Below are 12,540 nucleotides of genomic sequence, written 5' to 3' on the forward strand. Positions count from 1 at the left end.
TTGTAAATCCGTTGGTCATAGAAAACTTCGAGAAGCTGCTCGAACAGAACCCCCAAACTCGTTTTATGAGTATGTACTACTGGTACATGACGCTGAAGGTAAGCCCATCTTCGGTTCACACCAATCGTGATAACTTGTCAGACTTCGACAGTTCTTCTGTGGATTTTGATCTATCCATGAAGGATGAGATCACCAGTATACCAGAATCTTTTCGTTCCATAAGTATTCGAAAAATTTTTGCAAGTAAGTTCGGGCATGTCAGTGGGGACAGACAGTTCTTCACAGATGGTTCAAAAACCGATTACTCGACTGGTTTCGGTGTCTACAATGAATTTCATAGCTCGATTCCGGGCAATGAGAAAGCGGACTCTCTGGCTAAAGTGAGCGCAAGCGAAGGCGATATTTACGAGCGTCAAATCATCTTCGCCGAATTTTTTGCATTGGCCCGTCAGGAGACCTTGATCAACTGGCAACACAAATGGAGAGATGGGTAGATGGTTGCACTCCATCATTCCACAGGTGTCGTAGAAGCCATGGTTCAAAGGGTTGGATTTAAGCCGCGATTTCATTCGTGTAATGTGTCGGCTGATGTCCAACCACTATTTGTTGAACGCACATACCTTCCGTATTGGGCTCTTTGAAAGCAATCTCTGTGTCTGCGGCGTGGCTTACCAGGATATCGAACATGTCGTGTGGGGATGCGATGAGTATCGTGAGGTCAGATCTGAGCTGCATGACATTCTCCGGGTCCGAGGAAAACAACAGCAACCCGTTAGAGAAGTGTTGGCGGGACTTGATTTGGAATACATGAATCTCACATATCAGTTTTTAAAACATGTTGATGCCAGAGTTTGATATAGTCCGTTCCTTGTTTTCGTTGTCCACCATTCGATTTGTTGTTCGCCCCTGTCTGTCGTCGTCCTCCTTTCATTTTTCCTCTTCTTGACGTTGTCTACCGATAAAGTACTTTCTTTTTAGTTCCGTTACAGATCTGGAAAATGTGTCCCATCAATGTTTTAGTGTAAGTTAGCAAATAATTTAGTTTAAAACCCATAAATCCCTCCTTTCCATTTTTATTTTCTTTTCTTCCCCTAACCTCGAAACATCCGCGAGTACTTCGGCTTCCCCAACTAACATAGTATAAGGCAGTATTAAATTGTGAAATGTTAAATCACTGTGAAAACAAATGATTTCGGCTCAGTTACGCCCATGTGGCGCCCGATCCTTCCAAATAAACGAAAAAGTTAAAAAAAACTCCTGGATAAAAATCCCGGTGGGTACTCTTGGAGGAATTTACCAGATGACTTTTCTTCCAGAAGGAATCCTGAAGGAATCTCATGAAGGAACTCGTGGAGGAACCTCCAGAAGGAAGTTCTTGAAGAATTCCCAGGGATTTCTGGGGGAATTTCCCGAAGGGTACTTCTGGAGAAATTTCCCAAAGGTAGCTCTTAGATGATTTTTTTTCCAGAGGGAACTCCTGATGTAATTGCCAGTTGAAACTCATTGGGGAATCCCCAGAAGAAGCATTTGGGAGAATCCCGAAATGGAACTCCCAGATGATATTTTCCAGAGCAAACTCCTGAAGGTGCACTTAGAGGATTTCCCAGAACAAACTCCTGAAGGAATCTCCAGAAGGAACTACTGGAAGAATATCCAGAAGGAACTCCTGAAAAACATCCCAGGGGAAATTCTGGAGGTATCTCCAGACAGAACTCCTGGAGGAATTCCCAGAAGGAACTACTTGAAAATTCCTCTGAGGGAACTCTTGGAGAAAACTCCTGGAGGAATCTGCAGAGGAAACTCTTGAAGGAATCCCCAGAGGAAACTCCTGAAGGAATCCCCAGAAGGAACTCCTGGTGGATTCCCTGGGGAGATCTCCTGGAGGAATCCCCAGAGGAAACTTCTGAAGGAATTTCCAGAGAGATCACCTGGAGGAATCCCTAGCAGGAACTCCTGGAAGATTCCCCAGAGGGAACTACATAAAAAGAAACGATCGAATCTGACTTTACATGGTTGCTCCTCCGTGATTGATCTGAGCTGGTACCAATTGCACTGAGATCCAAATGAATAAGGGCTGGGACACTCCACTTATTCTCAAAGTGCAATTTAAGCAGCTCATACATTTTTGATCAATAACGGCGCCGGGCACGTCCTTATAGTCAGTTGGGAAGGGAAAGGAATGTTAGAGTGTGCTGGTTGTTGCTACTAAGGACCGAGATCACCTCTGCATCCCCACAACCAGCACGGACTGGGGTATTTGTTAGACGGAAAGGATGGGAGATCTGAGAGTCACTGTTGGGTCGGTGATGCGATCCATGGATAGGTGGTTATTTATAGTGTCCGTAAGGTGACAGATGGGCTGCAAACGGCTACTTAGTAGCTGTATGCATGCGCTCAAAACTTTCGACAGTTATCACCACGCGTCGAAGTCGAACGCCGCGACTTAACATCGAGCAGCTGCGTAACGTAGAAGTGGCTCAAGACTACGCGCAGCAGTTAGCAGTGGCCCTACCAACGGAAGAGCAGCTTTGCGCAGCTACACTTGAAGATTGCTGGAAGGACATCCGATCCGCCATAGGTAGTATCTCGGCTACAGCACTAGGCTTCGCGACTCCGAATCACAGAAACGACTGGTACTACGGCGAATTTGAACAGTTGAAAAACGAGAAGAATGCAGCATGGGCGAGAATGCTGCAACACCGTACGAGAGCGAACGAGGCACGTTACAAACAGGCGCGGAACAGGCAGAACTCAGTCTTCCGGATGAAGAAGCGCCAGCAGGAAGAACGAGATCGCGAAGCGATGGAAGAGCTGTGCCGCGCTAAGGACAAACGAAAGTTCTGCGAGAAGCTGAACCGCTCGCGCAGAGGCTTTGTGCCACAAGCCGACATGTGCCGAGATAATCACGGGAATATTCTCACGAGCGAGCGTGAGGTGGTCGAGAGGTGGCGGCAGCATTACGATGAGCACCTCAATGGCGACGTTGCAAGTACCGAAGGTGCCGTGCTAACAGATCTAGGAGTATGTGCACAGGACGAAAGACTTCCGGCCCCTGACCTCCAAGAGATTGAGGAGGAGGTTGGCCGGTTGAAAAACAACAAAGTTGCTGAAGCAGATCAACTACCAAGCGAGCCTCTAAAATACGGTGGAGAAGCACTGATGAGAGCACTACACTGGGTCGTTACCAAGATTTGGGAGGAGGAAATATTACCGGAGGAATGGATGGAAGGTATCGTATGCCCCATCTACAAAAAGGGCGACAAGTTGGATTGCAGGAACTACCACGCAATCACACTACTGAGCGCTGCCTACAAGATACTCTCTCAAATTTTATGCCGCCGTCTATCACCGATTGCAAGAGAGTTCGTGGGGCAATATCAGGTTGGATTTATGGGTGAACGCGCTACAACGGACCAGATGTTCGCCATCCGCCAGGTGTTGCAGAAGTGCCGCGAATACAACGTGCCCACACATCACTTGTTCATCGATTTCAAATCGGCGTATGATACAATCGATCGAGAACAGCTATGGCAGATTACACAGCGTAACAAAAATTAACTTTTGGTCTGTCTCAAGAGCAAACTTATGTGTCTCCGAAGTATTTTAGGCCGCTGAATCCGAATCCGGGCTCAGATTTGGTCTAACACGTCACAATTTTGAGCTATACCTCAATTTATAGGGCAAAATATGCGATTTTGGGCTTTTTTAACTGCAAGCCATTAAGCAAGGAAATATTTTTTTAAGCAATCAAAAGGTTAATTGGTCAATTAACATCTGACTCATGCAAAATATTTCGTTTTACCAAATCGAATTTGATAGTTTTAAGCGATTTATGTTAGGTACGGGATTTTACGACTGGGAACTTGATGGAAAGGGGGATGGCTTTCTCAGTCTTTGATTCAAGAACGATTTTTATCTACATTCCCGACGTTTCGGCCTAGGGATCCCCCTTTCCATATGTTAGGTACGATATTTCCCATACAAGTCACCCTCCAAAAGTTGTATGCAAGTTTACATACTAACATAAAACGCTTAAATCTCTCAAATTTGATTTGGTAAAACGAAATATTTTGCATGAGTCGTTAATTTAGATGTTGATTGACCAATTAACCTTTTGATTGCTTAAAAAAAATATTTCCTTGCTTAATGGCTTGCAGTCAAAAAAGCCCAAAATCGCATATTCTGCCGTATAAATTGAGGTATAGCTCAAAATTGTGACGTGTTGGAGCAAATCTGAGCCCGGATTCGGATTCAGCGGCCCAAAATCCTTCGGAGACACATAAGTTTGCTCTTGAGCCGCGGTCACCAAACTGCGGCCCGCGGGCCGCACGTGAAGTCTGGTTCTCTATGTTGCCGTAGAATTCCTTGAAATGTTTCTTATGGAAGTTGTTCTACTCTCGAAATAATCAAGAATAATGTGTTAAATGATTCACAAATCAATCCAGGTGTTGTAATACGAGCAGTTGAAAAAATCGGCCTGAGGATCACTGCTCTTGAGACAGACCAAAAGTTAATTTTTGTTACGCTGTGTTATGCACGAATACGGATTCCCGGATAAACTGATACGATTGATCAAGGCGACGATAGATCGAGTGATGTGTGTAGTTCGAGTATCAGGGACACTCTCGAGTCCCTTCGAATCTCGCAGAGGGTTACGGCAAGGTGATGGCCTTTCGAGCTTGCTGTTCAACATTGCTTTAGAGGGTGCAATTAGGAGAGCGGGGATAAACACGAGTGGTACGATTTTCTCGAAGTCCGTTCAGCTGCTTGGTTTCGCCGATGATATTGATATTATTGCTCGTAAATTTCAGACGATGGCGGAAAGGAACATCAGACTAAAGAGTGAAGCCAGGCGAATCGGATTAGTCATTAATGTGTCGAAGACAAAGTACATGATGGCAAACGGCTCTAGGGAGGAATCACCGCGCCCGCCACCCCGAATTTATATCGACGGTGGTGAAATCGAGGCGGTTGAAGAATTCTCGTGTACTTGGGCTCACTGGTGACCGCCGACAACGACACCAGCAGAGAAATTCAGAGGCGTATTGTGGCAGGAAATCGTTCTTACTTTGGACTCCGCAGAACTCTACGATCGAATAAAGTTCGCCGTAACACGAAGTTAACCATCTACAATACGCTGATTAGACCGGTCGTCCTCTATGGGCACGAAACATGGACCCTACGTGCAGAGGACCAACGCGCCCTTGGAGTTTTCGAACGGAAGGTGTTGCGTACCATCTACGGCGGAGTGCAGATGGAAGACGGGACTTGGAGAAGGCGAATGAACCACGAGCTGCATCAGCTGCTGAGAGAACCAACCATCGTCCACACCGCGAAAATCGGGAGGCTACGGTAGGCGGGTCACGTCATCAGGATGTTGGATAGCAACCCGACTAAAATGGTTCTCGAGAGTCATCCAACCGGTACAAGAAGACGTGGAGCGCAGGGAGCTAGGTGGGTCGACCAAGTGGAGGACGATCTGCGGACCCTACGCAGAGTGCGGAACTGGAGACAAACAGCCATGGACCGAGTGGAATGGAGGCGGCTACTATGTACAGCAGACTCCACCCCGGCCTTAGCCTGATCGGTAAGTAAGTAAGTAAGGTGATAGATTGTGTGGTGAATAAGGTGAATATGGTCAAGCGGCACAGCACGCTTTGGTTACATAACTTGTAGGCGTTACATACACTGTGCTGTGAGTGGAAGTGTGAAGGGAGGGAAACCACTTTTTTCCAATTCGTTTCTGGTTCTAGCGATGGCTAGAATTGAATTGAACTGTCAGGCAAGCAGCCGAAGCAGCGGCTGTTTCATTTCAATGCATCTTTCACTCATGCGTGTGTGTGCTGTTGGCGATACATATTTTCTTACTAATTGTATTGCACATGGTATCGAGAGATGGTCTGCACACATAAGAGAGTATCGATTCAGCCTTGCGCGGGCTGTTGCGAGAAGGCTGTACATTTGGAAAGCCTGACAGTGACTGCCATTTGAACTGTCATTTCTTCGCAACTGCGTACTGCGATCGAAGAAAAAAAAAACGGTTTCTTGAGCGATTCAGGCAACGAATTTCCCATGCATCAAGATAGGCTGAGAAATTTCTTCTGATCTGCAAAAAGCCCTTATGCGTGAAAACTTGATTTTTGCAACAGTGAGCAAAAGCTACTGGTACACTGACGGTATTTTCATCCCACCTTCGTACAGGTTTAGCTCATTAGGCGCATTTTACGGAATGACAACAATGTTGATGATGATATTGATTTTCACAGGTTAGGACGCTACCTCCTGTCAAAATTTAATTCATTGAATCGGCTCGTAAAATTAACTATACTAGATATCAGTTATCCGGTGTTATTCTAAATACCTGATTAGAGCGGCTTCTCGTTGCTTCTGGTGTTTGTAGGTCTTCAATGAAGCTATGTGGTGAATCGGACAAACGCAGTCCTCTCTTGTAACGAGTTAACGCTTCTAAAACTTCATCAGTAGCTCGGTCGGAAATAAGGCTAGCCATTGACTGTTCTAACTCACTATGTAGCATAGAAAGGCATAATCAAATTATGTTTTTTTCCTTACAGCCCATCATTTACCTGATTCGATTCATAACCTCGCTACCTGCATTATTTACTAGACAGTTCTGCAGGAACTCCTCGGATATAACAAATTTTTCTTCACAGCCTTTTCTTAGCTCTGCTAACATTCCTTGATTACCAAGTGTTATTGGACATTGTTCAATACCCGTTCGTAACATGGTTTCCATTGTTTCCTAAAATAAATGAAGGATAATAAAGTGATTAATCAAGGTCGAATTCGTATTCCCAATGTTGTTAGTTGACTTATAGTATTGGGAAATCGGAGAGACTTGAGAAAATTCAGAGGTGGAAGCAGCACTTCGATGTTCAGGTGAACGACACGGAGAATGTGAGCACGGGAGACCAAGGCAAAGGATGAACACGGTGCTCCATTTACCGTTATTATAAAATGAAATATACCATCAAAACCTGTAACGCCATTCTCTTTATTTATTCATCCTACACCTCTGGTCAAATTTTTAAAATCATCGTTGGGCGAATTTTTGAGTTACGCCCTTTTAAAGGGCCTTACCACTAAAAAATCGTTTTTTAATAGAATTACGCTACATATTATAACAGAATCATGAATTAAAGGCATCAATAACAGAAATTATCATGAACAATATTGAAATTTGATAGTATGCATCCATATGAATATCGGTGGAGTGCATTTTGTAGCAAAATTTGTCAGTACGCCCATATACGGTAGAAGTTCTTAGGGCCCATAGAAAGCAAACATTACATTGGTGTATCAAATTCAATAAAAAGTATATTGTATTGTGATTCCATATGTCAATAGATGTTCATATTACTCTCCATCAAGGTGATAGTATTTACATGCTCAGCACCAACATTTCAAAAGGACGTAACACAATATCTTCTCCCATAGCTGTCGATCGTATCTCTTCTTTCCCAGGACACCAACAACCACTATCGGAAAGAATTGCATTTCCTCCGTCCAGTAGTGGTTGGCAGAGTTAAAGGTTTTGTTTCGGCAAGCAGTTTCGCCATTTCGAAATGTGCGCATTTCAGAGCTCGTCTTTGATGGAACACACTCAGCGAGGTGACGAAACTGAGGCCATGAAGGTATCCCTTTTAGGGGTAAAGAAGCCTCGTATTCCCAATGGTAGTTTCGCAAAACTTTCCAAAAGAACCTATCTTACGATAAGAGCCTCTTAAGTAAATAAATCTCTTTGGTAGTCAGTACCACAATCTTTCAGTTTGTGGATAGAAATTGGTTGAAATTACTATATTGAAAATTTTTGCCTGTCACGAATTTCCTCGTGGAGTTTTTATTTAATTCTACCGTGTTGATCTTGACCAAAACCAAAAAGTGTTTTTTTTTCGGTGAAAATGTCTACCGCCCGCTAGCCCGTGAACATTTGACGACGTCTCCTGAAGCCCATCGATCGCCGGACCGTGAGAAGCACCCCAGTGTCGGACGACACGCAGTGTCCTTATGGGCCGTTATTCTACCGAACCGCTACGGCCTGCCAGCCCCGCCACGCCTAGGCCTATTGCTGGCCTTCTCACCAAATTCCTGGGTCTGTCCCGGACTAAGACAGATCGTGTCTAACCCGGACCGCGGGGACGATATTCCGCCAAAGTGCCGGATGAACTCCGCACCTTGATCGATTGGCCCCGCCCGGCCTTTATTATTATAGCTTTATTATTATAGCTTTATTATAGAGACTTTCAGCCCGAGGCTAGTTCGTCTCTTGGAGAGTCATATCAACAGCACTTTACAGAGTATTTTTACAGAGTATTTAAGTATCATTGTGTTGTTTTGAAGTAGTCCAATCGTTTTCCGGCATCGTTCAGGGGTCTTCGTTGAATATAGTAACGTAATCCTCGTAATACTCGTTTTCCAGGGTCGACTTCAAGCTGGGTGTTCGTTGACTTGGGGGTGCTTGGGGTTTAAATACATCCATATAAACCCGCATCTTTAAGAAAGCCGATTAAAGCTTCTTCATTTTCTGGATCGTTGTTGAGTGCATTCCCGATTGATCCAATGTTGTAATGTTCACGGATGTTATCGAATTTGGGGCAGACGCAAACAGTATGTTCTACGGTGTTGACAATTCCGCATATGTCACAGTTCTTGTGGAATCCAGACCCACCAGCCATGTTATGGGTTAGTCTGGTATGACCAAAGTGCGGAGTCTCGAGAGAATTTGTTGGTCCTTAAGGCTTTTCGTGTCGTTCCACCTAATCGTCTCTCCTTTTATTTTACGAATAAAGGGCTCTCTTTTAGCCCACCACTCTTGGGTCCACGCTTGACGTACAATGTGTTTTACCCATTTTTTGGCGTCGGGGCCAGGAACTTCCTTGGTGAGATATCTTCTATTTGACCTACCAAGCGATGCTAGTTGGTCGGCAGACTCATTTCCTTGGACACCACAGTGTCCTGGGATCCAAACAAAAGTAACGTCATTACCGTTGTCTAGAATTTGTTGAATTGCCTGAATCCATGGGTGTCGAGAAGATGGACAGTTGAGGGCAAAAATAGCACTGGCTGAATCAGTTAAAATAACAACTGGCTTATCAGAAGGATGCGAAGCTGCCAGGAAAAGGGCGACGATTTCAGCAGAGAAGACGGAGTACATGTCTGGTAGTCTGTGGTGAATGTTGAGGTCTCGGCCATAGACGCCGACTCGTCCCTTCCAGAATCATCCAAACTTTGTTCACTACCGGCGTAAATCGATCTAGCCAACGTGTCGTCGTTTCCAACACCAGTAACCTACAGCAATCCGTCAGTCGAGAGGACTCCTGGCCCAAGCTCGGGGGAATCGAGCGTGTTCCGGGAGCATCTGTAAAGAGGAACGAAGCCTTCCGTTTGGGTCCTTGGACCCAACGGACTGGACTTCGCCCTAGGCAAGTACCATGTCGTTCCCTTTCCAGCCAGAAACTCAGCCGCTCTTCCTTCTAGGACCACCCGGCTTCCACTTATGTCAACCCGATTACAAGCAGCGTTACGAATTCCCAATCGACGTCCCTCATCGACTGTCGGAGCAACTGTAGAAGATTCAAATTTCATTGGCGGCCGGGATGTTTAATACTTAATTGTTACTTGTTTATTTGTTAAATGTTTATTGTTAAATGAAATTTGTAAATATTGTTAATAGTACTTACCTGTTACACTCGAACACCTGTAAACATAAAAACACAAAACAACATTGAATAATACTTACCAATTTACCCTACACTCACCCACTGTGCATCGAAAACATAACTGTTATACAAGCCATATCAACATCATTGTGTATGTAAATGTGTACCCATAATGTAAATTAACAGAAGTAAAACGACCGTCGCGAATATCAGTCGACCCGTCCGTCCCAAATCGCGAAATATTATTAAAACAAGTTCCGAATACCAGAATTCGAGAGTTCATGTTCGCGCGATAGTGCTGTGTTGGGGGCAGAATTTCAATTCTTGCAAGTGGAAGAAGGATAGTGGAAGAAAAGTGAAGTGATTTCATTGGAAGAAAAGTAGCCATGTTGACAACGGCGAGTGCTTGAACAAATTTATGGTTCATCGCTTTTGAGCCATCGGTGAATCGCTGTGTATGGTTATGGTACTTTTCAATCAGGAGTTGTGTGACAGTGGATCTCAGAGCTACATTATTGTCACCTGCTTTGAACTGTCTTTTGATAGAGAGGTCCAGTTTTGGAGGAGGGGATCGCCAACATCTCGCTCCGGTCCAGTAGGTCGTAGCAACTGAAGGGAGGCTTTCGTTGGCTACAGCTCTTAAGAGTCTATTGGCCTCATCGAGGAGAAAGACCCTTGTGCGGCACTTACGTGTTGTCTCCAGGAAACTTACGGCTTTGCTTACGACCGCTACAGCTAGCTTGTAGAAGAATGGCAGTGAACCTATTTCAATGCAAGCTGCATCTGCTGGTGTTGAGGGTAGTAAACCAGATACTGTCCTGATAGCATTGTTATAGATAGGAGCTAAAATGTTGGCTAGCGTATCAGAAGACCTGCATGTCAATTCGACACCATAGAACAGTTTACTGTCAATGATGGCGCTGGAGACTTTCATCCGTGTGTTCCTGTTGTTGGTGATGTGACGTTTGGAGAGGGTCTTAAGGAGGTTCAATCGGGATTTGCAGTCTTTTTTGACCTCTTTACAGTGATCGATAAAGGTTAATCGTCGATCAATACGAATTCCTAGAGTACGTATAGTTTTTTTTTTTAAAGGGATAGCTTTGCCGTGAATGGTTACTTCTTTTTTAGGTGGGCGGTGTTTTACGAGGCAAATATGAGTCCTTGCGCTTTTTTCAGCTGATAGTTGAAAACCTGCTGAGTCAGCCCACCTGCTAACCGCATTAACTGCTGTTTGAAGTTTCCTTCTTAATGCCACCGGATGTTTCCCGATAACTACGAGTACAATATCGTCTGCATACACAAAAATATATATGCCTTTCGGCAGGGACTCGAATACCCCATTCATTGCTATTGAAAACAGCGTGACAGCAATCACAGATCCCTGTGGAACTCCGGTTTCTTCAGCTTTTACAGCTGATCGATGGTTTCCGATAAGCACTTGAAAAGTGCGATTGGAGAGAAAGTTTTTAATGAAATGCAGAACGTTGCCACAGAGGCCCCATTCAGCAAGCTTGCGAATAACATCCGGTGTCCACGCCCGATTGTAGGCTTTGGCAAGATCCAAAGTGGCCATTTCTACGTGGTTGTTATTTTTTAAAGCATCGTCCAATACTTGACCAAGTGTTGCAAAATATGTCCCCGTTCCGTGGCCCGGTCTAAATGCGTGTTGCCGGTGGTCCAAGAGGTTCTCGTCATTAAGGTAGCGAATTAGGCGGCGATTGACCATTCTTTCAAAGATTTTCGAGAGACAGCAGGTCAAGGATATTGGGCGGAAACTGTCTGGTTTGTTGTTGGGACCTTTGTTTTTCGGCATGGGAACAACTAAGCTGTGTTTCCACTCTAACGGCAGAGTGTTATTGATCCACTCCTTGTTGAACAACTGTAGAAGATAGCACTTACCTCTCTCACTTAAGTTTTTTATCATGGAGTACCCAATCTCGTCGGGGCCTACGGATTTGCTTTTCGCCTTCCTCAAAGCAAAATTCAGCTCCGCTAACGAGAACGGAACATTAATTTCGTGGTTGTTGTCTGCCGGTATTTGAACCTGATTGAGCGAAACTCGTTGGTCAATCCTAGACCATTGGGGGAACTGGCGGAACCTTCGGTTGAAGGTGGCCTCGATGGGTGATAGCTCAACCTCGGAAAATTAATCCAACTCTTGTTGGTCTTGAAAAAGACCGCTGGTTTCGGCTTCGGATGAAGAGAGGAAGAGGCGCGAGTAACTAATTAAACTCGATTTATTTCCGCGATGTTAACTTCACAAAATGTGGACTGTGACTGAACTGACAACGATCAGGTGGTCTATATTTATAACAAAAATTGTTTCTTCTGGAAAGTTCTCCGCTCGTGTGGTGGGGTAGCTGTGCTGCAAGTGGCGGCGGCGTCAACCAATCAGCGCGATGCAAGCTGCGGCGTCGACGGTGACACCATAGACTAATTTCAAGACCTCGATGTACCAAAGAAAACGATCAAATTTTGTGTGTCCAGTCCGGTACCCAATAATATTCATAACCGTGTATTTTTTTCCGTGTAAATTGCCTTTTGTGTAAATTATATTTATCGTGTTACACTGATCTGACAGCTCTGAGAGTGAGGGACTAAACATGAATTACGTAAAGTGGGTACCCGAGGATTGTTCACAATCTGCGAACTTGACTGCGGAAAAAATCGCAACCATGACGCCGTTGGTGACACTCGCCTCGGTCCGATGATGGATGACGATGATGATCGGCAGGCCGCGCTGCTGCGGGAAAACATGTTGCAACATGTACAGCCTGTCGTCGGCTGGCTGGAAAGGCTGGATCGTCGAGCACCACACACACACATGCACATTTACACAAGTCTCCCTGGCGAATACATGGCA

At 44.9% G+C, this 12,540-nt stretch overlaps 1 protein-coding gene across 14 annotated transcripts in view; it reads right to left on the reverse strand.

Moving 5' to 3' along the window:
- The window catches only part of LOC109398163 (F-actin-uncapping protein LRRC16A), a 632,161-nt gene that overhangs the window by 372,169 nt on the left and 247,452 nt on the right, over positions 1-12,540 (reverse strand). For 12 of the 14 annotated variants that reach the window (XM_062851852.1, XM_062851842.1, XM_062851847.1 and 9 more), the window contains exons 8-9: positions 6,585-6,760; positions 6,362-6,524 (exon numbers count right to left, since the gene is read on the reverse strand). The exons of the other annotated variants lie outside the window; for them this stretch is intronic. In XM_062851852.1, coding sequence (XP_062707836.1) covers positions 6,362-6,524; positions 6,585-6,760 — 339 coding nt within the window. The remainder of the gene's footprint in view (positions 1-6,361; positions 6,525-6,584; positions 6,761-12,540) is intronic. 14 annotated transcript variants of the gene reach the window in all.

Source organism: Aedes albopictus, chromosome 2, assembly GCF_035046485.1.
Source record: "Aedes albopictus strain Foshan chromosome 2, AalbF5, whole genome shotgun sequence".
In the NCBI taxonomy this organism is placed as follows: Eukaryota; Metazoa; Arthropoda; class Insecta; order Diptera; family Culicidae; genus Aedes; species Aedes albopictus.